Below are 26,382 nucleotides of genomic sequence, written 5' to 3'. Positions count from 1 at the left end.
CAACCATTAAAGGAAAGTCTATAGACCTCTCCCTTTGCCTTTTGTCCCATATCAGATAGCTACTCCTAAATCTACCCAAAATTTGGACCCAACTTCTATGAAACCCTTTAGTAGAAGGGGGAGAGTATTCATTTTCTAGATTAATTATGTTCATTGTTTATGATTATTACACCTAGTTTATCTAAACTATAAGTCATAGCTTGAATTCACATAAATCTCTTAGAAGAAAACAACTTATGGTTTAATTGTGTGTGTGCTCACACATCGGTGCTTGTGTGCATGAATGTGCATGAGAAATTATGTATCTGGATTTGTGTCCCCTTCAAATATCATGCTGAAATGTGATCCCTAGTGTTGGAGGTGGGGGCAGGTTGGAGGTGTTTGGTCATGGAGACGAATCTCTCATGAATGGCTTGGTGTCCTCCTTGCCATAATGAGTGAGTTCTAGCTCTGGGTTCATGTGAGTTCTGGTTGTTTACGGGAGTGTGGCACCTCACTCCCCATCTCTCCTGCTCCCTCTCTTGCCTTGTGACATGCCGGCTCCCTGCTTGCTTTCTGCCATGATTGGAAGCTTCCTGGGGCCTCACCAGAAGCCAATGATGGCATCATGCTTCTGGTACAGACTGTAAAACTGTGAGCCAAAATAAACCTCTTTTATTTATTTATTTATGTGTTTTTTTTTTGAGAGAGGGTCTTGCTCTGTTGCCCAGGCTGGAGTGTCATGGCACAATCTGTCCAGATTGCAGATTTCACTGCAATTTTTGCCTCTTGGGCTTAAGCCATTCTCCCACCTCAGCCTCCCATGTAGCTGAGACCACAGGCGTGTACCACTACGTCAGGCTAATTTTTGTTTTTGTTTGTTTTTTGTAGAGACAGGATTCTGTTATATTTCCCAGGCTGATCTCGAACTCCTGGCTCAAGTGATCCTCCCAGCTCAGCCTCCCAAAGAGCTGGGGTTATATAAGCACGAGCCATCACACTGGCCCTCTTTTCTTTATAAATTACCCAGTCTCAGGTATTCCTTTATAGCAACACAAATGGACTAACACAAGAAAGGAGATGAAGGCAGGAGTGGGAGGTAAGTGAGAAGAAAGAAAATGGAAATTCTAAAAAGCATTTATTGCTATCAGTGTAGTAAGGCAAATTACCCACATATGTTCTCTCCACACTGAGGGCAGCCTGTCTTGCTGCCAAATACCCTAGAAGTCTATAACAGCTTGTGCTGCCCTGCTGGGTCATGGGGAGACAGGCATCATCACACATTCACTGCACAGCCACTGGGCAAAAAGAGCTCCCTGGGTTCTGTGCCAGGTAGAAGGAGAGTCCCCAGGTACAGGAGACTGGGCTGAGGGAGGCTGTGGTGAAGTTGGGAGCATAGGGCAGGCGAGAGGGGAACTGGAAGAAGGTAAGGAGACCCTGGGAGGTCCCATGCAGGAGGTGTGGAGTTGCTGACCTGGGGAGGAAAATGAGGATTCCCCAGGGAGGGAGCTATTTGAGATAGAGGGGTGGCAGATATGTTTGAGGAGCTGGGAGTCAGCAGCGATGCCTGGAATGTGCAGAATAGGGGGGCGTGAGACCACAGAGGTCAGGGGCCAGGGTTCGATCAGGGGACACTGAATACCTATCTCTTCCTTCAGCCCAGAAAAACTTTCCCCAGATATGTGGGAACTTGGCTCACCCCTCACTTTCTTCTAACTGCTATCTGGCTAACCTGTCTCAAATGTCACCCCTTTTCATATCCCCTTTCCTTGCTTTGTTCCCCTTAGGATGCATTGGTGTCTGACATTCTACGCATCTTGTATATATAGAATAGCTGGGGATTGTCATCCAGGTTGTACACAACTTATTCTGAAGCTCAATATAGTTGGTATAGGGTAAATATTTGTTGAATGCATGAATGCCAACTCCAGGGCACAGTCCCCCTGCCTGATCCTTAAAAGGCAGTAGCAGTCTGTTTGGGGGAAAGCTGTTTGTCTCTGAACGATGCCTTTTTGTGTTTCTCTTGGAATTCAGAAGCAGTTGATTCAGGTGCCATTACCAGTGTGGTGGCATCCTTCTACTTTTTCTCTCCTGTAGCACAAAACACCTGAGCACATACAAGGAACTAAGCTCAATACAATCCGCTTGACAGTTCAACAGACTAATTTGTTCAATTTGATTTACTCAGTGAAGACAAAGAAACCTCTATGAGCTCAACTCTCTTCACACTTAAAGAGAACACGGGACATTAATAAAGACTCAACGTGCAAACATAAAAAGCATGTGAAAGAGCCACATTGCTCGTGATTTAGGTCACTGCCACCACTATGGACAAGGGCTATGAAAATGGTGGAATAATGCATTTTGGGGTGAAGCAGGATGTTTATTTGTTTTACTTCTTAAAGAAACATCCTAGAGTACTCAGTGACTTCAGGAGCCAAAAACTGGATGCCTCCCTGGGATGTTGTAGCAGTGTCTCAGCAATTTCACTCCAGTGAAAACAAATTCACTGATTTATGGTAAGTTTAAAAATTGATCAAAGTATATAGGAAATGCCTAACAGAACAGCATATGGAAGCAGTTCAGCCATCACTTGCATTCTTTATTTTTTAGAGGAGGAAAATGCAAGAAAGCAAGCACCACACCCCACACCTACCTACAGGAGTGTCATTTGACTCCACAGCTGGTGAAAGAAAAGCTAATTCATAAGAAAAAAGGAAAAGTGAAACAAATAAAAATAAGCTATGGCAACTGAAATAGATTTCTTTTGTTTAAGCAAAGGAATTTTTCAATGAAATAGCCACACTGGCATGATCTGTAGTCTGACTGCTGAAAAGTAAGTTTCCATATTTTATCAGTATTATTTGAAATGGAAATTTTATCAGAAAAAAATTAATCAATGAAAAAATCAGAAAATTCAAATATCATGCTTGAATCAATTATCTTTTCTTATTAAACAGAAATGTCTCTCTTTATAAAAAGGTTAATATATAAAGATGGATTACCTTGGTATCTCTGAATCCTGCCTTTTCCAAATGGCATTGGTAAGTTCAATGGAATATAATGTTCATGGTTGCATACCACACGGAGAAATTCAAACTTGAATTCAAAGAGGGTCTGCAGGAAGAAGTGCTTAGTCATAAATACCCCACAGGATATTTTATACAGGATTCTAAAAAGCCTATCAGCAATAGTATGCTAGAAATCGTCATTAGCTTCTTAACTTTCTTAGAACTCTGTACTCCGTTGCATTGTACAGATTTCAGGATGGCTGCAGGGATTGATTTGAAAACTAAGGACACATTTCATTAAACAATGACTGCAAATGATTTTTAGGGCATTTATTATTTGTGTTCCTCCTTCTTCAAGGAAGGATTTCAGGTAGCTTATAATTACAGACGCAGACTCAGTGCAATAAAAAAATTAGTAAGGCAGAGCTTTAAAAAAAAGGGAAAAAGATAATTCTACCAGAGAAATGCTACATAGTGACTCCTGTTATCTTGTGAAGTAAGCTATAATTCGCTACATGTATACTTTTAGTTTTGCGGTTGAGAAGTCCTTTCAGGTGTTTAAGAGAAAATCAGTGGGTATGTTTCTCATTCTGGATTACTATGCTCCTAATATCACACACATATTGTTTCCAAGATAGGAGTGAGTTGTGCCTCTGAGACTGAAAGAGAAACAGGTGGATTTCTGATGTGAATCAGAGAGACAAAAGGAACGGTAACAACCCTCACACTACCTTAGGGTCCCCAGGAGCAAAGCAGCTAATGTAGTTGTTGATCTGCTTGAAGACAAAGCCTCTGTCCATGAAGGTGAAACATCTCTGTGGAGGAATACAAGCAAAAAGTTATCTCAGGTTCAAACGTTTCGGAAATTTGAATGCTAATCAGCATTTACTGTTAATAAGTTTATCCATGGACATAAAAACATGCCATCAACATTGCCAGAGAACCCACTCTATTCTAGTCACTCTGCTAGACAGTTTGTAAAAAGCACATCTTTGTCCCATAACCGACATCCTTTTCCCTGGAGGTCCCCACCTTGATGAAGACAGCAAGGCTATGATTTGCATTCTTAGATGCCTCTGGGTTATCTCGAAACTTCTGAGTGATGTGTGGCATCAGCATATTTACAACGGTTTCCACTGCATGATGATAGGACGCAGGAAATCTCTGGTTTCGCAACAACTAAAGAGAATTCAGTGCAAACATTTATTATTTTTTAAGTTGCAATCATTTGGGAGGAAAAAGAAATATCTCACCCCTAAGTCCATCTTTAAAAACCCAGAGTTTCTTGCTGGGCATGGTGGCTAACACTTGTAACCCCAGCACTTTGGGAGGCCAGGGTAGGGGGATCACTTGAGCCCAGGGGGTTAAGACCAGCCCGGACAACATAGCAAGACTCTGTCTGTACAAAAATTAGCTGGGTGTGGTGGCGTGCACCTATGGTCCCAGATACGTGGGAGGCTCAGGTGGTAGGATTGCTGGAGCCCAGCAGTCTGAGGCTGCAGTGAGTCAGGATCAGCCACTGCACTCTAGCTAGGGTGACAAAGCAAGACCCTGCCTCAAAAAAACCAGTAAAACCTCAAAGTCCTAGTCTTCTTTATCTGAAATTGGAAAAAATGAATTATCCTTCCTTCTTTCAAAGTACTGTACAAGTGGTCAAATACTTCAAGTGCGTGCTGTGGATTCTAATTGGAACTTCAAACTTCAGCATCATAAAGATCGCCTCAGAAGTGTTTGTAAAAAGGTGGAGGTTCAACCATTCCCAAAGATTCTGAATCAGGAGCCCAGCAGGGAGAAGGGGCAAGGACCTGCATTTGTACTGAGCATCTTTGATGATTCTGGTACCTGTACCTCTCAGAGATCTCCTTAGAAAGCACTGGCTTACATTTGAGCTCCAAATATTCAAACTGAAAATACACATTTTGATGACCGTACATGATTAAACTGCTTGGCAGCATCTCCTTACAATCAACTTTACATAGTAATCTTTCCTCATCAGGAACCTAAAAAATTTTACCCAGATTACTTAGCAATTAGCCAACACTTATAAAAATCTTCTACATGTCAGGCATTGCACTACATATTTTAATGTAATTTTTCATTCAATTCTTATGATACTCCTATAAGTTTAATCCTCATTTGTTAAAGTGTCAGAGAGGTTAGGTACATGGTCCTCAGTCATACAACTAACAACAATTCAGAGCCAGGTCTACCATAAATCCAAAACTTGGCCTCTTTCTGTTACATGAAGCCACACTGCCCCCTCCCCTATGCCTATAAATAGAATAATTTACTGAGAGCCCGAAATAGGAAGCATGCTCCATTACATTCATCTATTCATGCACTTAATTCTAACAGCCACAAGAGGGGGGTATTTTCATCCCCATTTTATAGATGGGAAAACAAAGGCTTAGAGAGTTTACTAAAAAGTACTAATTGATCTTTAATAAAACCCTCCTTTTCTTCCCCCCTTCAGTAACAGAACAGTAATGGTTTTACAAGGGCACATGGCTGCCCAGCTAGACTACATTTTCCAGTCTAACTTACCACTAGGTATGAACCACATGACCAAATTATGGAAGGAATACGTGCCTTGCTCAGGCTCCCCTCTTAAAATGAGCTGCTGGCCTCCCTTGTTCCTTCCTGCGCCACTGCCTGGACTGTTTTGTGGCGGTGAGCCAGCTTCTCAGCCATGTGGATGAGGTTAAGGCCGCACGCTGGATGACTGGATGGGAGGAGCTGAAGTCACTGAATGACCTTGGGGAACTAGCTGCCCTGACCTCCAAACTGCCTACCAACTCATGATTGTCCAAGAGAGAAATGACCTGCTGTCGAATTTAAACCACTAACATTATGACCTGTTTTAGAGCAGCCAAACCAATGTCCCAATATCAAACAAATAGTATTTTATAAAACTGAGAAGTGGAATTTAGACATTTCTGACATGATGGCAGGCATTATCTTATGCATTAAATGCCAGAACCTATTGGGAATATTTGAAATACCAGCCTTATAACAATTTCAATTCTCAAACCAATTACAAGGAAATGTTTATAAACTTCCATAGAGTCAAGACTCCAGTGAGGAAAGGATCAAGTAATAAAAATGTGAAGTTCACCAACTTTAAAAAAACAGAATGGTAAAATGTGAAATTCCAAAGGGATTTTGCTGCATACATGCCACCAATAACTCTATATCCTGAGATGACAGCATCAATAGATGACCAATTGCCAAGACCCCAGGCAAGGCCAACTCTAAACCACAGGCATGACTGCTAGCTACCCAATCTGGCTGCTCCTGAAAAAGAGGTATCCCAAGAAATGCCTGTGGCCTCCACAATGGGGCTGAGTCAGTGGCTGCTAAAACCAGGAAAAGTAGATGGAGAACTGTATCATGGACAGATTGAGTGGGTACTATGCAAGCCTATTAATCAATATTGTAACCCAAAGTAGAACAGCTGGGCATTTACGCCTCCTGATGTGATGCAACAGTAACAGCTATGAGGTATCTGCACCAGAAAGAAAATCAAATGAAGTCTCTAGACCCAACCACAAGTTCACAGGTAACATAGGGGACAGAGAACCATGTATGTAACACTGTGAGGCTACCATCAGCCAAGTCTAAACCGTGCGATATTCTGCTGGACAAATGACCCAGTTCTTCGACAAATGCGTTGCAAAAAAAAAAAGAAAAGAAAGAAAAAGAAAAAAAAGTCCAAACAGGTGAAAAGAGAACAGTTTAAGAATCAAAGAAACTTCAGAAACACCTCAAATAAATGGAATGTGTGAACTCTGTTTAGATCCGGATGCAGACAAACCCAACAATAGAATGACATTTTTTAGACACCTGGGGAAAACTGAATACAGACTGGGTATTAGATAATAATAAAGAAGCTTTGCTAATTTTGTGTGGTGTGATAATGTTATGGTGCTTATGTCTCTTTTAAAGGCTTATCTGTTCGAGATGACATGCTAAAATAAAGTGTCTACGATGGAGTGAGAAAATATCTGGGAACTGCTTTAAAAATACTATAAGGTAAAAATGTGAGGGTGGGTATGTATCAAGCAAGGGCAGCAGAACACTGGCAAGTGGGGAGGCTGAGATTTGGCAACTCATCCCTCTAATTCTGCACTTATTAGAAAATACAGTAAAATGTTTGTATTAAAAAGAAAGACTACGTGGAGAACAATGATGGATAATTTACATACCAACCCCATCATTAGTGCAGTTCAGTGGGTAGGCAATGACAACTCATGCCTTTGAAGGCTGGAATGAAGTTCTCCCTGCAGTGACAAATAGCTGTTGTGAAGAGTCCTAATAATTAAATTATTGCCTCATTACATTTGGCAATAAAACAAACTAAAGCCTTTTAATGAGGTAAGATACACATTTCAAGGTGATAAAGACCTAAGCAATAGGATGTTTTTATGGAGATTACTGTAAACTGCAATAGAAGAGGACAAGCTAAGATAATGCTCCAGTAGTGAGTACCTGATAGGGCCGTGGAGAAGAGGACACTGAGACGCTAAGGGCCTTCTCAGCTAAACCAGCCCCAACACCCTGCCACATCCTGCTGCAGTGCCTCTTCCATGTGCTGTAGTGTCCCTTTCTGCCCTGGCACCACCTGACAGGTGCTGCCAGTGTGGTGTCAGCCTGCCCAGCCCCTGTCCTCACAAGACCAGTCTTTCCAGCGACATGCTGGGCATGGTGCCCCCACCCTCTACGAGTCACACTTGTGAGCTGCCTGCTGGCTGCTCAGCTCCCACCAACTGACTCCTCGACTAAATGGGATCTCCCTGAACACCCACACCCAGCCTGGCTGTGGAGGCCCTTATGGGCACTGTGGTTAACAGCCAGGTCTTTGCAGAGATCCAGTGATGGGCTCTTCCCCGCCCTACAGGTCATCTGCTCTCCCACAGTGGGGCCGCCCAATCACTGCTTCATGGTAAGGACTTCAGAATGATCTTTAAAGTTCACTTCTTTGTTCTGCACTGTGTTCTTCCACTCTCTCATGTGGTTTAGAGACTTCTTCTCTATGGGCTATTTTACTGCTTTCGGAGATAAATAAGACTTTTCATTAAGAACTTCCTCTGCAGCCAATTAAGCTGACTGGGTTCCTTTCCTCATGGGGGCCCAGTGTGCAATGGCTGCAAACAGCAGCTTCCTTGGTAGTGTATGCAGCCTGTTTCTTGTATGGGTTGCTCTAAGGGACCTTGGAGATAGGCCTTCCAGATGCAGGTTCATGTCTCTGACCTTGCACTACCCCAAAGTAGGCTCCAAACAGGCATGCCAGGTGCCTTTGGAAAGCCCCAGGACACTGTGGCCAGGGTTTACACTGGCCAAGTGATCGCGTACATCGGCACCAAGCTGCAGAACAAGGAGCATGTGATGGAGGCCCTGCCCCGAGCCAAGTTCAAGTTTCCTGGCCACCAGAAGATCCACATCTCAAAGAAGTGGGGCTTCACCAAGTTCAATGCCGATGAATCTGAAGACATGGTGGCTGAGAAGTGGCTCGTCCCAGATGGCTATGGGGTTAAGTACATCCCCAGTCATGACCCTTTGGACAGGTGGTGGGCCCTGTACTCATGAGGGCTTCCACTGTGCTGCCCCTTCATAATATGAACAATAAATTTGCTTCCTGTCAAAAAAAAAAAAAAAAAGAGAGAGAGAGAGAGAAACTTCCTGTTTCTGGCTTAGCAAACAACAAAAGTAATGGGGCTGAGAAGAAATTTACCAATGACATTTTCTAGCATTCTGATTACTCCCCCTTATTGAGATCCCTATGACACTTCCTCTCTCTTTCTCCTATTTTCTTCTACAACTTGTTTTGTTTTTAGACAAGGTCTCACTCCATCACCCAGGCTGGAGTGCAGTGGCACAATCAGAGCTCACTGTAGCCTCAGCCTCGTGGGCTCAAGGAATCCTCCCACCTCAGCCTCCTGAGTAGCTGGGATAATAGGCATGTGTCACCATGCCCGGCTAATTTCCTTTATTTTTTGCAAAGATGGAGTCTCATTACGTTGCTCAGGCTGTTCTCAAGCTCCTGGGCTCAAGCGGTTCTCTCACCTGGGCCTCCCAAGTGCTGGGATTACAGCTGTGCACCATTGTGCCCAGCCTACAACCTCCATTCTTCCTACCTCCTCATCATTTTCTTTCCCAAAGATCAGTCTTCTCTCTATAATCTGCATGTTTATCTCACTCTCTGCCCTGCTGACACCATGAGAATGGTGCCTCACATCTCCAGCTGCAGGGAACATAATGAACTCCTGGCCCCATCACTCTGCTCTGGAATCTACAGCTGCATTTGCACTGAGACCACCTGTCCCTGCATGGTTGCTCGCTGCCAGTGACTGAGGGTGGCAGGGAAACTGTAGCAGGCCTGTTGCTGGGGGATGTGGAACTCCACTGATGACTAAGGCAGAGGTTTGAGGCCTCTCCAGTGGCCTTGTTTACCTCTCTTACTTAGAATTCCACCATGGCCCAAAATGCTTCCTTCCTTCTCTGTTAACCTTGGATCACACCTGCACTGCACTCTGATGGCTCTTCTACTGTCTTCTGGGCTCCTTCCCATTTTCCCTTGGAGTCAGTACCCCAATAAGTATCTAACATGACTAATCCTATCAGGTCACTCAGATCAGCACAGTCATTTTCCCCAGAAAAAAGTTTAGGTTTATGGTTTCAGCGATTGGTACTCACAGATTTCTTTAGTTCTATCTGTTCTCTTCCCTGTCCAAGGCTGAACCTCCATCTGCCAACTGGAAATGTGTTTGGCTGTGCCTCAGCCTCTTGTGGAACAATGGCTGGTGACTTCCCTTCCTGTTCTCCCTTCCTTCTCATAGTAATAGAATCTCAATTTTTAACTAAGCTCATGGATGCCCAATGTAAAGACTACATTTACCAGCATCCCTCGCAGCTATGTACAATCATGGCAAACTCTGGCCAATGCGATAGCAGCGGCAGTGATGTGGCAGTGCAACTTCTGGGTCATATCCTTAAAGAAAAGGGTGCATCTTTCCCTCCCTACTGGCTCCAGCATGGATGTGGTGGTGAACCCAGTTAGATCAAAAGGAGAAGCGGCACTCTAGGGGGACAAAGCAACAAGATAGAGGGAGTTCAGGCCTCTTATTACGGTGGAACAGAAGCCTCTTATGAGCTTGGGTTTCCATGTAGAAAGAAATAAACTTTTATTTTCCTGTTTAACTAACTGTTACTTCAGATCTTTGTCATACCCACTGAACCCACAGCCCTAGGCATAAGACACCCCAAGCCTAACTCATAACCTTGCATCTTCCCTAGTAAACAAGTCCTCTACCCCACTGCCTCTCTCAAAAGCTCCTTCTTCTATGATCTCACACTGAACATCTAGGTGGCCTTTCTTCCCTGAGTCAAATCTGACCTTACTGTGCTATGTTTTGTTTCAGTCAGGTTTATTGAAGTACAATTTACATACCACAAAATTCAGACCTTTAAAGTCTACAGTTTGGTGAGTCTTGACAAGTGAATATAGGTGTGTAACCATCACCACAGTCAAGCAGAGAAAGTATATCTGTTGTCCCCATCCCCACCTCCAGACCTGGGCAGCCACTGGACTGTAGTTTTTCTTTTTCCATAATGTCACATATGGGATATAGACCCACATGGTACATAGTGTTTTGTATCTAACTTCCTTCAGTTCACAGAAGGCTTCTGAGATCCAACCATGCTGTTGCATCAGTCACTACCTCGCTCCTTTTTATTACTAAGCAGCATTCTATTGCGTGGAGTTACCACAATTTTCTACCCATTTACCAGCTGATGGCATTTGGCTTGTTTCCACTTTTTGATTATTATGAATTAAGCTACTGTGCACATTTGCATTTAGGTCTTTATACATTTATATCTTGCATTTCTCTTCAGCAGATATCTATAGTGGAACTGCAGGGCTGAATTAATAATGTCTTAATAATCTCCCTTACTCATTCACAATGCTCTCCATCCTTATCCCCAATCCCACCTTAACCCTTCAATGCCATATTTTCATCAGCATCACCATAAAATGTCATTTCATATTATTGCTGTTAGAGAGCTAAAAGAATAAATAAATCACAATTTAAAATGTCTGGTGAATCTGTTCCATAGGCTATTTATACTTCAGGGGATAGACAGACTTATTGATATAAATGTTTCCAAGCCACTCTGCCCACCGTTACACTCTCTGTCATCTTGTCACACCTACTACAGAAAGGTCTCTAACAATGTGTCTGCCGCTTGGCTTCACAGCTCTCCGTAATCTCATCTTTGTTTCTGAGCAAATCTTTGTGTTTACGCTTTCCCCTCTAATCTCAAGCTAGCCAGCCTGAACTCTGCCCCAGTGGCCTAACCTGGGCATAAGCTATTTCCTCTGCCCAATACTCATTCTCCTATCCCTAGATTGTGGTATCCTGCAAGGCTCAGGTAACGATTCACCTGTATCCCCACATAAATCTGTGATTCTTAAAGCTCACATATACACATTCCTGCATTCTGCTCTCAATGTTCCAAGCTGAGTGTCTTCTTTCTCCAATGACTAGGTCAGCTTCAAGGTTAAGGATTCACCCTCAACTCCATTTGCATTTTTTCCTCAATGCTTTGCACATTACAAACAACTGTTCAAAACACTCGAGTGTGACGTACACATATTAGCATTCCACCTGTCACATACGTAGTGTTTACAAATTTGGTTAAGGGGAAGTCCAAACCGTCTATTTAGATATGAACCATACTCTCCTTCTTTCACTTTCAAAAGAAGTTCTTTTCTTGTTGAATTACACTAGAAAATGGTCAGAGAGTAAACAAGCAACACGCAAGGGCATATATTCATCCTATGCTATACAGAGTTTTCCAACCTCCTTTCTTCCAGGACACCCGTGGAATGCCAGCAATGTGCTTCACTCCGTATGGGAGGAAAGGAAATGCAAAAGGAGGCTGCTGAAATTACAGCTGCTAAATATACATGGTGGAAAAGAAACACCAACAAACTTTGACCATAGGGGCACCGGGTTGGGAGAGGACTCCTCCATAGGCCTTCATGATGTCTGCTTCACATTTTTCTCAAATACCACTTGTAACTTCCAAGCACGTGTCACCTATGAAATGAAAGTCTGGCACAGCCACAGGCAATCCATCCATACTTTGCAGGTCCATCTGCTGTAGTAAGGAAACTACTTATTTTAGATGCTGGCTCGAAGGGGGTCTGATTCACACCCTTCCTCAGTGAATGTAACAATGCACAGTTTGGTTGGCTGGGGACAAGAAGGTGGCCACTTCCACCTTCAGCAGAAGTGCAGCACTGGAAGTAAGCATAACGCTGCCTCCATGTAAACATCCATTGAATGGACTCACTCGACTACCACCAGGAATGACACGAAGGCATCAGCTTAATACACACTATGCATGTGTAGATATCCTTGGGTAGGACATTTCAACCGGCACTGAAAGCTTATCTAGCTCTTAGGAATCCAGCACCTGGGTGTTCCCTCAACACTGGTATGTACCTTATCACGGTACTTTAAGAAAGACTCCCCTGTCCAGTCAAGCCTGAAATCCCAGCACTTTAGAAGGCCAAGGTGGGTGGCTCACCTGAGGTTAGGAGTTTGAGACGAGCCTGGTCAACATAGTGAAACCCTGTCTCTGCTAAAAATATAAAATTAGCCGGGTGTGGTGGCTTGTGCCTGTAATCCCAATTACTTGGGAGGCTGACACAAGAGACAAGAGAATTGCTCGAACCCAGAAAGTGGAGGTTGCAGTCAGCTGGGATTGCACCACAGCACTCTACCTTGGGTAACAGGAGAAGAACTCCGCCTCAAAGAAAAAAAAAAAAAAAAAGACTCCCCAGTCAGAAAAAGTAGTAAGGTCAGTGTCAGAAAGACATCAGAATAAATTAATAATTTTAGTCTAAAAATATTAAGACCCCTGAGGGGATGCAATCAACGTATTGGAAATCACTAATGGTACAAGAATGGTGACTATTCGTAAATTCAGAAGACTACAACAAGGGATTAGGACATAAATTTCTTCAGATGTTAGTAAGACAAACACAAAAACAACTAATTCAAACATGAAACTCATTACTCCTAAGAGAATGAAGGCTTTAAGAAACTCATTACACCTAACTGAATAAGGCTTTAAGATAATACTAGAAGAGTTCTCAGCTCAGTAACGTGTGATTAGGGGAAAGAACAGCAGGGTGTCTGCAGGGTCAGGGAGGCAGAAGCCAGAGGGGAGTGCTCTAAAAGTGAAAATGTTGAACCCTCCGACAGGTGTTTGTGAATCTCTTTTTATAGTAAATTATGTTATAGTTAAGCTTTCTCCTTTGGGATGCCAGTGTTTCCTCTTAAGCACTTTTTTTTTTTTTTAAACTACTTGTAAAAACTCTCTGAATATTGTTTTAGGGCCAAGATATAATTAACTTACAGAAAAGGTTGTACATGGTAGCATTTGAGTGGTTTGTGTTAAGTTCCAAAAACAAACCATTTCCTAGAGCAGAGGTGTTGATGAATCACGTTGTAAGACTGGAAACAGCAGCACCCTAGGAGAGGCCCACTGGGACTCAGCCACATGTTCCTGGCTCTGCTCAGTCGTGTGACCCCGGGCAGGTCACTTCACGGTCTCCACCTCTGTCTCTGCCTCTGTGAGGTAGGGGAGGAGTTGGATCAGAAGACACTTTTCAGGTCGTCACCACCCTTAAGGTGCTATGGTTTAATGTGGCATCTTAAGAATGAACACATGCAAGTAAGCTCCTTTATTTATTCGCTAACACTGCCATCAATCGGAAAGATGTCACTGGCACTTGATTTTGAATATCCTTCTTGTGAGTGTTCCTGGACGTGTTCATTACCTCCTTGACCATCACTCACGTGCTCTTCCCTGCAGTTGTAAGGCAGGAAAGCCTTATGTTCGTGTAATTCCCTGAACTGTGGGGCTGGGTCCTTAGCTTTCACCAACACAACTCTCTCCCCACCTAGTCCTCATTCTCCTTCTTCACCTAGCCAACTCTTGTTTACTCATCAGAACCCACTGCAACTGACGCCTCTTCCAGGTAGTCCTCCTGGATTCCCCACACTCCTGAGCACTCTGTGCCTACCTCTTCAGAGCACTCATCATGAGGTAGGGCAGCCACTGGATGAACTGTACACCTTCCCACCTGAACTCCTTGAGAGCACAAACCATGATGCATTGAACTTTGTAATCCGTGACGCCTTGCACATAGTAGGGACTCAATGAATAGTTGCAGAATGAATTGGTTGTATTTTGAATATAATCAAGTTACCATTCCTTTGAAGTGATCACATTTACCTAGAGCCAAATATCATAAAAAATCCTTTGGTACTTAGTAATGGGCTGAACTGTGTCCCCCGCAAATTCATATGTTGAAGTCCTAACCCCTAATACTTCTGAATATGACTGCAATTTGGGCCAAGGTTTGTAAAGAGGTGACTAACGTAATGTAAGGTCATTAGGGTGGTTCTCAATCCAATATGACTGGTGTCCTCTCATAAGAAGAGATCAGGACGCAGACAGCACAGAAGGCAGCATCTACAAGTCTAAGAGGCCTCAGAAGAAACCAACCACGTGCACAGCTTGCCCTAGGGCTTTCAGCGTCTCAATTGTTATAAAATGAATTTCTATTGTTTAAGCCACCCAATCTGTGGTACTTTATTATGGCAACCCTAGCCAACGAATACAGGCTATAATCTTATTCTGTATAGAACATGAAAAAATATATAATTTACCATCTTTACCAGTTTTAAGTGTACAGTGCAGTGGTAATAAACACGTTCATATTCTTTTTCTCCCCAAACACCTCCTCCCCTTCTTTCCCAGTCTCTGGTAACCACCAATCTACTACCTTCATCTGATTCACTTTTTTAGCTCCCACATATCACTGAGACAACATTTTTTAACAGAAAAGTAATACATCTATATGATGTGTATGTGTGTGTGTGTGTGTGTGCATGCACACTTAGCTTCATACTGCCAAGCAGACAATCTGCTAGATTTTTCCTTGGCAGGCTGCTCTGGCATGATTTAGATGGAGCATTTCTCTGTGGAAGGCAGGGCCCACTTCCATCTGGCATCTCCCTATGCACTAAAATCAGAAGCTTTAAACTGGATTCAAAAGAGAGAGAGAGAGAGAAAATGAAAAGGAGAAACCACCTGGCCAGGCCCCAGTGTCTGCTGTACGGGAGGAAAAGGAGGGCTTTAGGTTTGAACCGTCAACCTTCTGCCAGCAAAATCTAGCCGGCTTTCCAAGGCTTCCTTGGAGAGCCCAGATCCCTTGTGCAGGAGGCCCAGATTCTGCCTCCTCTCCCTATCCCTCTCCTACCTATGAGGATTACAGCACAGGTGTTCATTTTGAGACAGTGCCTAGCACCACCCGCTCCCTGCACAAGCTCCTTCTATAATACTTCAACTGGACCCTGCCTCCACAAACGACTATACTACTTCACTGTCACAAGGACAACTCCAGCACTCTGCAGGTCTTGGAGAAGACCTGAAAACTTCAAAGTGAGAAAGTGACATTGCCACTTCTGTTTACTACATTGAAACTTTATAGAAACTTATCTATCTGGAGCCTGAGAGAGTCTGAGGTAGCCAACCACACCTCAATGGGCACCAGTCCAGAGACAAGACCAGTCATCTCGGGGCTGAGCCCAGTGGGAACCAGGGAACAGCAGGGGAGACCCACAGTCAAAAAGGAACACATATCCAGGCACCACCGCAATGGGATGCTGGGGCAGAGAGGAAATTTAAGACTGCGCATTTGCCCCAACGAGACGGATAATCTCAGAGTCTACTGATTAGTTTTGAAGAAAATGGAATTGGTGAGACTCCCATCTAAGACCCTGATAAATGGTCAAGACACTCAGTAAATGCTGGGTAATCATACTTCAAATTTATGCTGAAACTACAATTTCCATTTCAACAAACTTGAACATTTCTAAGCTAGTCAAAGGAAAAGCCGTATTTTTCTGTGGGTTAATAATCAAGTGATTCAGGAACACAGCCTCTGGGGCCAGACTGGACTCAAAACCTGGCGGCTCCACTCACTAGCAGCATGACCTTGAGCAAGTAACTCAGCCATGCTGGCCTCAGTTTCCCCATCTGTAAAATAGGTAAGAACAGCACTTCCCTCACAGTGTTGTTATGAAGCTAACATGATTTATTACTTGCAAAGCACTTAGTCCTGTAACTGGCACATAGAGAGCGTGAAGAAACGTTAGCTACACACCAGTGAAAGAGATTTCTTTTCTCCTAAGAACACAAGTTTCCACTTGAAGTAACATACCTTAACTTTGGAGTTCTCTATCAAATGCTGAGCCATGGATTTGATCAGTACATCAAAGAAAAACCATGAATACTAAAAAAAAAAAAAAGAAGAGGACCCAGTAAGAAAAACAAGAAATTGGTAGGTAAGACGTGAACTCTCTCAGGCTGGCAATGTTATTGACATAAAGCAGGTGTGACCCTAAAACATGGCTGCACCTCTTGGTACAGTATGATCAGAGCCAAAAGGTGAATGGCAGGGCCTTCTGCCTGCACATGTTCAGGAGCAAAGAGCTGCATCCTGCCAGGAAACTGGACACCTGTGCTCTGCATGGCAGAGCCAGCACGAGGCTATGTGGGGTTACGGGTGTAGTCTTTCCTCGTCACTGACCTCTGCTTGGGGACACCTGTCTTTAGCATCTCTAAGTCAGTGGCCTTCACTGATTTGAATCTAATGACTATTAATCCTCAAGAGCCAATGAAACTCTGAACACAGTGATGCTTTGCAGCTCTTCTGTAAAGACACAATTAGAAAATTGGTATCAGAGAACAAACTCTGCTACCACTTTTTAGGGGTTGGTGAGTGTCTCTAAGAGCACTCAGGAAGGGTACATTGATCAGCCTGTGGAGTGAATTTCTGTTAATCAGTTTCAATACTGAAGAGCCACACTGACTCTCCTGACATACCTTCAGTAGTTTGTTGCTGGTGAGAAAATCGGCGGAAGGCTTGAGAATCGTGGTCATGGATTTGGTCAGTTCTTCATGCACTGTCTTGTATTCCGAGGCAACATACGGCTCCGCCTTATATGCATACTTTGAAGAAAAGGGAAAGAGACTTTAATGCACTTGTTCTCCAAGATGGGCTGAAAGCTTAAGAGGTTCCCAAGAATGGAGATCAGGGACTGAGATAGTCTCATTTGTTGGAGTGGAAGGTATGGATACAAAGATGGGAAGGATGAGTCATGTGACGAAAAGGAGTCCAGGATGTCTTCAGGAAAATATGAGTCATCCAACCCGGTCAGATCAGTGACCAGCAGGTCTGTAACTCCACCTGTACCAGGGGCTTCAAGGAATGTGGGGCACAACAATGGGTGACTGATACCCTAAAGGATCAGAACTTAATTTTTTTTTTTGAGACAGAGTCTCACTCTATCACCAGGCTCCAGGCTGGAGTGCAGCGGCACAATCTCAGCTCACTGCAACCTCCGCCTCCCGGGTTCAAGCAATTCTCCTGCCTCAGCCTCCCGAGTACCTGGGACTACAGGTGTGCGACCACCAGGCCCAGCTAATTTTTCTATTTTTAGTAGAGACGGGGTTTCACCATGTTGGCCAGGATGGTCTCGATCTCTTGACCTTGTGAGCTACTCACCTCGGCCTCCCAAAGTGCTAGGATTACAGGCTTGAGCCACCGAGCCCGGCCAAGAACTTTACTTTTTAAATTATCACATAGTTGTAATTTACAAAGCTATCTAATATTAAACAGAATATGTGCAACTGTTTAGAACAGTAACTGCCACTCTACTCACTGTATGTTGTATATAAATAAATAACTTGTTGATGTTTATCCTAACAACATCTCTTGCTGTCCCAGAGAGTCTTCTAATTCGACTGCAGCCAGAGCTAACCTTCCTATCTGGGAGAAGCAGTTGTGCTGGAAATTTTAGATGGAAAAAAGAAAAATGAAGATAGCTAACTTTACCAGAGGCCTAGCCAAGAACAACTTAAAAGTCTTCTTTAAACTTCCACATTGAGTCATATTAGTTGGAAAATCCATTTTAAAAATGTAACTGAAGGAATAGAATTAAGTAAATTAATGAATGGCTGCCCCTCTTCATAGCCCCCTGTTCAGGTACAAGTGTTCCCTATGAGGAATAGAAGAGAAAGCGTAAGTTACAAGTACTTCCCAAAATAACCAGGATTGTGAAAAAGTAAGTCCTTAGAAGGAAAACTGGAGAGCCACAGATGTAAGTGATCAGAACAGTGTGGCTTACATACCTTAACATATGATCTCAAGTGGCTCTCCAATCCTTCCTCATGGCACTGGGCAACCACATGAATAATGACCCTACACACCACCAGAGTGAATAAAGCAACGAATATGTAAAAATGGAAACATTTCATTATTATCACAGCAGTAGTAGAACAATGATGATGCTATTGGAGCTCAGGCAACATGGAGACAAGGAATTAGATGGGGTCCTTATATACGGGATCAAAGATATTTCTTAAATATAACGTTCAGCACATAGTAGTATCCCGCCTATGCATGAGTGTGCTCCAGACGTGAACAGACTGGAAGAGAGGGCGAGCATCCATCCATCCGCCTCCCTTACCGAGTCACATTAACTGCGACTTCCTCCTGGGTGGCTCGGGTGAGGACTCGGAACAGCTGGTTTAGGATGGTGGGCAAGAAGGCGATCATCACGTGGCCTTCCATTGCGTGCAGACTCTATGGACACAGAATGGCATAGTTCATGTTATCCTTCTAAAAGGAACCCAGCCCAAAGCAATTTCCAGTCTGTTCCAAATAAGGATGGAGGAACTCCCTCTAAAACAAAGGGAAGGCTGTGGTGAGCAGAATGGCCCCAGAGGCATTTGTGTCTTAGTCCTCAGTACCTGTGAATATGTCACATGGCCCAGGGAAGGTAAGGCTGCTAGTCAGTCCTTACGATAGGGATTATCCAGGTGGGCCCATGGAATCACAAAGGGCCATTAACCAGAAGAGGAAGGCAGAAGGTGATAGGAGTCAGAGGGAGCTGGGATGGAGGAAGCAGGGTCAGAGAGATGCTGGGCGGCTGTCTTTGAAATGGAGGGAGGGGCCTAAGCTATCACATAGAAAAATTTCATTGTTTCTGTGGCCATGTATTCCATTTTCCTTGTTAAACCAAATTTCTATCCCACTTCTCACATTTGTTTTGTCTCCATGCCCTTGTATGCCCTTTCCAAAATGCTCCCCACAACCACGTTCTAGATGAAGCTCCCCTAGACAAACCCTACGTGGCTCTTGCTGCTTAGACACAGGAACCCACCGCCCGCCCAGCTCCTGCACAAAGCTGCGACTGGTTATGTGCATTATTTCTTCATTTGATTTACCTGCCTAGCATGCAGTCACCAAGTTTACAGTATCTCCTACAATGAACTAGAAGTTCCCTACAGGTGAGGACTGAAGTCACTGCTTCTGTGCCCATCATTGTGCTTGGTACCCAGGGAGGTCCACGTCAAATAAGGGGTTTTTCACGCACAAGAAACATTATGTTTTAGAGATCCTGCCTTGAGCAAAGGATACATGGGACTAGGACACAGGCAGGAGTTGCGCCGTTCCTAGGTCCATTTCTTACCACTATCTAAACCACATAGAAGCTACTGATGTGAGACAGCCAGGTAAGAGCTTCCTTATAGTAGCTTCCAAGGGGTGAGAACACCACTTACCACCAAAGAGAAAACCCAATGTACTCCAAACTCATTTAAAAGGGGATACTAAGAAAGCCATGTGATACCTTAAGGTACTTTACAAGTTCGTTTCCTAAGGCTTGGGCTCCAGATTCGGTTTTCTGACAGTACTGGAAAAAATTATGTAAATGCTGATCCTGAGGGGGCAGAAAAAGAGAAGAAGAAAGTCTATTAATATATACACTGTGGAAATAGAAGCATTTGTTTCTTGTAGCATGCTTTTTTATTTATGCATGTATTTATTTTTTGAGACAGGGTCTTGCTCTGTCACCCTGTCTGGGGTACAGTGGCAGGACCATGGCTCACTGCAGCTTTGACCTCCTAGCCTCCTGCAATCTCCCAACCTCAGCCTCCTAAGTAGCTGGGACTACAGGCACACATCACCACGCCTGGCTAATTTTTATATTTTTGTAGAGACAAGGTTTTGCCATGTTGGTCAGGCTGGTCTTTAACCCCTGGCCTCAAGTGATCTGCCCACTTTGGCCTCCCAAAGTGCTAGCATTACAGGTGTGAGCCACCACTCCTGCCCTCATCTTTTTTTAAGACAACAAAATTGATCATGTAAAAATAACATCAAGAAGATCCTCCAACAAAAGAGGAAATCTGTTGAAAAATGATACTTGTAATAGTCATATATATGAATATATATGAGCACCTCAGTTGTACTTTCTTTAGAAAAAGACCATAGAGTAAACATATAGTAATATAACATACTAGGATTTTTTTTTCTTTCTTGCAAAATGGCACAAACTTAGTCACAGAGCAGGCACTGCTAATTTTGTTGAAGGAGCACATACCTGAGTATACACTGTAGAAACCAGATGAGTGGAAATTTTCAGCAGTGGCTTGCCTCCATCTACCCATTTAATTTCTGGACCATAATGCTAAAAAAATATGGAGGAAACAGTATCCCAACAGATTAGTTATTTTGACTCTACCCTCAACAAGGGTACTGATGAGGGACTGAAAGAGGCCCAGAGAACTTTAGTGACTTGGCAACTGTGCTGGGCCCACAGCAGGAATGCAGCTGATACACATTTCTGCCCACTTTCCTCCCCCAAAGTACAATGCTTTTCTTACTGGATTTTCTAAGTTATCTTTTCTGTTTCTTTGCAGCTGTGTGAGTTATTGTTCATTTGAGAGGGAAAGAATCCTATTATACTAGTATCTGAACCCAACTTGATCTCGGGATTTTAAAGAAGAGGGTAAAAAATGCCAGATAAAGCAAACAGGACAATACGCAGGCCTGGCACAGGCAAAGGGTCAATCGTCTGCTCACGCTAATTTCAACTTCTGAAACCTCCATTTTTCTGTCATGCTCAGTTATACAATTTATCCCTCTTTGGAAAAATTTAACTATTTGTCTATAACATGAATGCAAATTTGGCATTATTTAAATGCAGACAAACATAAAAAGAAGAGAGTTTATTTAAGCATGTTATAAAGCTGCAGTCGATAAAATGTAAGATGGTTAAAATGTAAGATGGTTAAAAAGAAGGCAAGGCCAACAAACCAACTGAAGAAATCTGGGGAAAATTAGGTTTTCATGAATCAGAAAGGTTTCAGAATGTGCAACCACGTGGGTGAGAGATTTGGCATACTTGACTTACTTTAAGCTGGAGGAAAATTCCTAACAGTTTGCATGACCCTAAGAATTCATCTTTATTTGAGCATGGCCAGTTGGCAGAGACAGACCTTATCCCAAATCTCCAGCTCTCTATTTCTCTGCTGGGGCACTGCTAGTTCAGAGCTTACAAAATGCCCAACAGTAATTGAGACATAGTAATAACTGTGAACAGCATTGTCTTCTAATGGCTGAAGTTTAATTGAAAATGAGTAACTTAAAATCAAAACAGGGGAACAGCAAAAAACTGTGTGCTTTTTTGTGTGTAATTGTTGTTTTAGCTGTTCCTAAATGTTTTCTGAAGGAATTGGGATGAACCGACCTTAAAATGTGACATACCCTGCCCATCCCAAGCTCCTGGTAGCCAAGGTAGCCTGCAGGAAGGTTCGCTGAGACCGGGATGTGCTGTTCGCTCGTCACCACCCTTCCATCTTTCAGGAGGGGAAGCCAGGAGTAGCCAACTGTTGAAAACAAAGAACAACAACAAAACACTGTGAGTGTCTGAAGGCTTATGAAAGAAAGCTAGTGTAATACTGTCTGATTTTTAACAACTGTTCATATCAATCAGAGCAAGACATTTAAAAGGACCTAAATGTAATCTCTGCAGAATGTTTTCTACAATGTACTTAGGCCTCTTTGGGGTTAGAATTCTACAATCTTCTTTTATAAAAATTTACATATGCAGGCTGGGCATGGTGGCTCACACCTGTAATCCCAGCACTTTGGGAGGCTGAGGTGGGCAGATCGCTTGAGCTCGCGAGTTCGAGACCAGCCTGGGCAACATGGCGAAACCCCGTCTCTACAAAAAAATAAAAAAATTAGCCGGGGAGGGGGGTCGTGGTGTGTGCCTGTAGTCCCAGCTATTTGGAGGCTGAGGTGGGAGGGCAGCTTGTGCTCAAAAATTGAAAAAAAAAAAAAAAATACATATGCAACCCAGACATGCTACATATCCATTACCTATAAAATCCATCTAAAAATCCCTTCACAAAAAGATGTAAATTCAGAATCCTATTACAATTTAAGAACCTAATGTTTCAATGATTTAAAATCAAAGGAATGATGAACCACCCCCCCAACCTTGGGTTTCAACGACATCCCTCTTCTTCGTGCTTCCTTTACTTGAGTTGTCACAGCTGACATGGAAGAATGTGAGCAACAGGTGGTGCTTCTCATGCAGCTGAGTGGGCAACTCTATTTTAATCTGCAAGGAAGACAAAATAAAAACCGAATATTATAAACACACAGAAATTCTCAGTGGAAGCAGAGACATTATGTGTTACTCAACTCACAAAGGTGCATTTGTTCTCCAAGCAGATATTAACATTTGCACTCAAAGATACTGAAACTATAAATTGTGCCAAGCAAGAAATGAATCCTGAATTCACCACTCAGAAACAGGAAGAGAGTTGATGGTCTTTCTAGGAAGAATTGGAAAACACATGACAGTAACTACTACGCTAAGTTACCACAGCCAAGGCATTATGAAGAACCAGGATAAAACATTGCAAAATAAGATGCATACAGTTGTTTCAATGAATTACATTACAATTTTATGTAATCAAATCCAATTATAAGAAAGAAAGATTCTCAGGTCCAACAAATGTAACTAAAGCATGAATTTGTAAGGAAATATACCAGAATATTAATTGTAGTGACAGTGGACTATGACTTTTTCTTTTCTGTATTATCTGCATTTCCTAAGTTTTCTATTTTTTTAATAATGAAAATGTTCCTTTTACAATCAGAAAAATATATATAAAAAAATACTTCAACATGCAGTTCTATCTCTGTACTTTCAGTAGAATATGCAGCTTCTCCTGAATTTTGCAGGCACATACATGAAAGTTTCCCTTAAAATTGGTCAAATTGGGTGTTCCCTTGAAAACATCATTTACCTCATCATAAAATTCTGGGTTTTGGTGATGGTGTAAAACTGCAGCGAAGGCGCTTCTTGTGAACACTGGCCCGCCAGGTCTGCCATAAATGCACTAAAATAAGAGTTACCAAAGGGAAATATCAGGGTTTGATTAATGGAGTTAGAAATCAAACTCAGATATATTGTAAAGGAGGAGGCACTTCTACAGCATAGACTTAACATCGCCATCTCCAATGGACCCCAGGCCTGTGAGCCCCAGACTGCTGGGTCCTGCCCAACTTCCAGCTTGCCTTGAAGCCCACCTGCCTGCTCCCCTTCCTGCCTGTCCAGGTCACAGCCCTGGATGATGGCTTGCTCACTGTTCACTTTCACATTTCCATCCCTTTTCTCATGCAATTCTTCTGTCCAACTAACCTTTGCTTCTGCGTGCACCAAGAAAACGCTCAAGCATTCTTCAAGAAATTGTCAACCCCTTCCATGTGTCCCCTCGGCATTTTTCTGTATTAATTCTCAGTTTTGTCCAAAAATCCATTTCATACCATCTGTGCACCAAGATCTTTTTCTCCACGACTGTTTTACCCACTAAACTGAATTTCTTGAGGACAGACACTATATTTTATATATATATATTGGATCTTTGTCTCCTTCTCCTCTTAGGAAGTCACTTTAACATAGTCACAGTAAAACAATTTGAGTTTTGGAGCGAGATCGCCTGAGTTTGAATCTTAGTTCCACTAATGTTTTACTTTAGGCAATTAAATTCTGCACTAGTCCCCTCACCTAAAAAACATGTATAATAATAATACTTAAAAGACTATTATAAGAACCAAAAAGTTCTCACTAGAACAGTGCCTGGAGTACCAACAGCTTTTAATAAACATAACCTATAATCTATTGCTGTGATTAGTACTACACTATAAGAAGCATTTAATAAGATCATTGTTTATCAGTTATTATTTCTATTAACAACATTATTCATATCATAATTCTTAGTGCCCACAGTATGAGCACCTGGCTCGTAGTAGATGCACAGTAAGTGTTTGCTGAATTGAGTGTGTATAAGAAACTTTCATCCTTAAAGAGAAAACAGTCAATTAGGAGCAAGAACCTAAATATTCTATATGCGATAAGATTCAGCATAATGTTCACACATTGTAACGTCATATACTTTTGATTTGTGTCAATTAAAATGTGTTAAATTGTTTGATTTGTACAGTATCATTTAAATGCATTTTGAAATGGAAAAATCAGAATATGTAGGTGAACATACATTATAAAAAACAAACCTTAAGGGGCTGAGAGTCTTCCTCATCTGAATCTTTGAATTCAATGCAAATTGCAATATTTCTAGCCTGCAGCAACAGGTAAACAGAACGGAATAAGAAAAAAACAATAGAAAATCAGACTATGTAAATATTTATAAAAGAACATGGCAAACCAAATGTAAAGGGAGAGTTTGACATCAGGAATGAAAACTCCATCTTCACACTCACCTTGGCAAAAGACTTCTGACTGTCGTATTTCAAGTACTTAGGATAAACATAAAGGTGGTTGGTATAGATAGTGTAAGGCTGAGTGTGTTTTGGTATGCAGGGCACAAATTCCTCCACTTCAAACGTGATGGGAGTTTTACTGCAGGTTTCAAATTGTTTTGTGGGGATGTATGATGAATTCACATAATCTGAAAAGATATTCAAAATATTCAAACTGAAGTAAAAACCAAACTACAAAAATTCTGTCTATTATGTAGAACCAACACTTACTTGGGAAGTCTGAGGAAACATTATCAATTGTAATGTCGAGATTGCCTAAAATCACTGGGAGTTTAGCCATCTTCTCAGGTCTGCAAGCAAAAGAAGAGAAATTCACACATTTATAAGTTAACTCTAAAACCTATACTCTAGAGCAGTACTTCCAAGAGAAACATAAGGTAAGCCATAAAGACAATTTTAAACATTCTAGCAGCCTCATGAAAAACAGTAAACAGGAACTGATAACATTAATTTTCATAAAACACTTCAACCCAATAGATCCAAAATATTATCATTTCAGTATTTAATCAGTATAAAAATGTGCACTCGAAGTCTTAAAATCAGATGTGTATTACAGGTTTTATACTTAGAGCACATCTCAATTCAGAAGTCTTGTATTTCAAGTGTTGAACAGCCACACATGGCTAGTGGCTGCCGCGCTGCACAGTGTAGGTCTAGGTAAAGAATATCAGCAACAGTTACAGCTCAGGTGTTCCACTCCAGCCTCACTGTAAGTAATTGGCTCACTGAGATCATCACCATTCGGGGAAGCTAAGCTATGAGGATGCAAAGGCATAAGAATGATACAATGGACTTGGGGGAAAGGGTGGGAGTGGGTGAGGGATAAAAGACTACACCTTGGGTACAGTGTACACTGCTCAGGTGATGGGTGCACCAAAATCTCAGAAAACACCACTAAAGAGCTTATTCATGTAAGCAAATACCACCTGTTCTCCAAAAACCTATTGAAATAAAAAATAATGAAAAATACAATCATCACCATTCAGAACTAGAAATTATCTTAGGCTCCAGTGTCCAGCAAAATGCTGGACACTGAGTCGAAGCTCACTGAAATTGTTGTACTAATATTTGGTCTGACTCACTCCAATATAGGAGTCCCTTGTGACATTCCTGACAAGTGCTGCTACTGCCGCACCCTTCCTGGTGACAATGAGACTTCTGACCCAGCGGTTTTGATAACAGTCTGCTCTTCCTCACAGCATGGTGAAATTCACCTCCCTGAAACTTCTACTCACCAAGTGGTCTAGCGATGTTCCTCTATCTTTCAACCACCTATACCACACATTCTGAAGCCCTCTATTCTCAGCACTTTTGCACCTTGCCCCAATGTTATTTCTCTCCCGGAAGAACATGCCATTTATATTACCGTACCCGGAACTGCGCAAGTCTGGCCAGTGTGGGTGCACAGCTGGGTGCACAGCCCCTGTCTGGTTTTCAACAATATACCTGTCTACTAACACAGTCCAGAGCTATTACTTTTAGGTAGCCATACCTTCCTAGTGACTCACAGGAAATTTACAGTCATCTAAAATCCCTGCATCTTTTTTCACATGCCTATTTCTTTGTCCTATATTTATACAATCGTATTTTTGGACCTCAGAAAAGAAT

At 42.5% G+C, this 26,382-nt stretch overlaps 1 protein-coding gene and 1 non-coding gene across 32 annotated transcripts in view; one reads left to right on the top strand and one right to left on the bottom strand.

The window, feature by feature from the left end:
- Positions 1-26,382, bottom strand: part of DOCK9 (dedicator of cytokinesis 9) — a 294,205-nt gene that overhangs the window by 72,716 nt on the left and 195,107 nt on the right. For 17 of the 31 annotated variants that reach the window (XM_074387504.1, XM_074387512.1, XM_074387508.1 and 14 more), the window contains exons 16-30: positions 24,985-25,064; positions 24,715-24,902; positions 24,508-24,573; positions 23,241-23,333; positions 22,423-22,546; positions 21,685-21,806; positions 20,519-20,605; positions 19,769-19,858; positions 18,605-18,720; positions 18,267-18,336; positions 16,959-17,084; positions 16,294-16,365; positions 4,023-4,169; positions 3,722-3,805; positions 2,985-3,096 (exon numbers count right to left, since the gene is read on the bottom strand). In XM_074387504.1, the coding sequence (XP_074243605.1) occupies positions 2,985-3,096; positions 3,722-3,805; positions 4,023-4,169; positions 16,294-16,365; positions 16,959-17,084; positions 18,267-18,336; positions 18,605-18,720; positions 19,769-19,858; positions 20,519-20,605; positions 21,685-21,806; positions 22,423-22,546; positions 23,241-23,333; positions 24,508-24,573; positions 24,715-24,902; positions 24,985-25,064 (1,577 nt within the window). Of the gene's footprint in view, positions 1-2,635; positions 2,678-2,984; positions 3,097-3,721; positions 3,806-4,022; positions 4,170-16,293; positions 16,366-16,958; positions 17,085-18,266; positions 18,337-18,604; positions 18,721-19,768; positions 19,859-20,518; positions 20,606-21,684; positions 21,807-22,051; positions 22,145-22,422; positions 22,547-23,240; positions 23,334-24,507; positions 24,574-24,714; positions 24,903-24,984; positions 25,065-26,382 lie in introns of all 31 variants that reach the window. The other 14 variants (XM_074387490.1, XM_074387497.1, XM_074387501.1 and 11 more) reach the window with 3 other exon arrangements.
- LOC120365826 (small nucleolar RNA SNORA70) lies at positions 8,078-8,212 on the top strand. The gene has a single exon (XR_005580670.1). It is a non-coding gene; the product is annotated as a small nucleolar RNA SNORA70 (small nucleolar RNA).

This window comes from Saimiri boliviensis, chromosome 16 (genome assembly GCF_048565385.1).
Source record: "Saimiri boliviensis isolate mSaiBol1 chromosome 16, mSaiBol1.pri, whole genome shotgun sequence".
NCBI classification, from domain to species: Eukaryota; Metazoa; Chordata; class Mammalia; order Primates; family Cebidae; genus Saimiri; species Saimiri boliviensis.
This window is presented reverse-complemented; position numbering and strand designations above follow the sequence as displayed.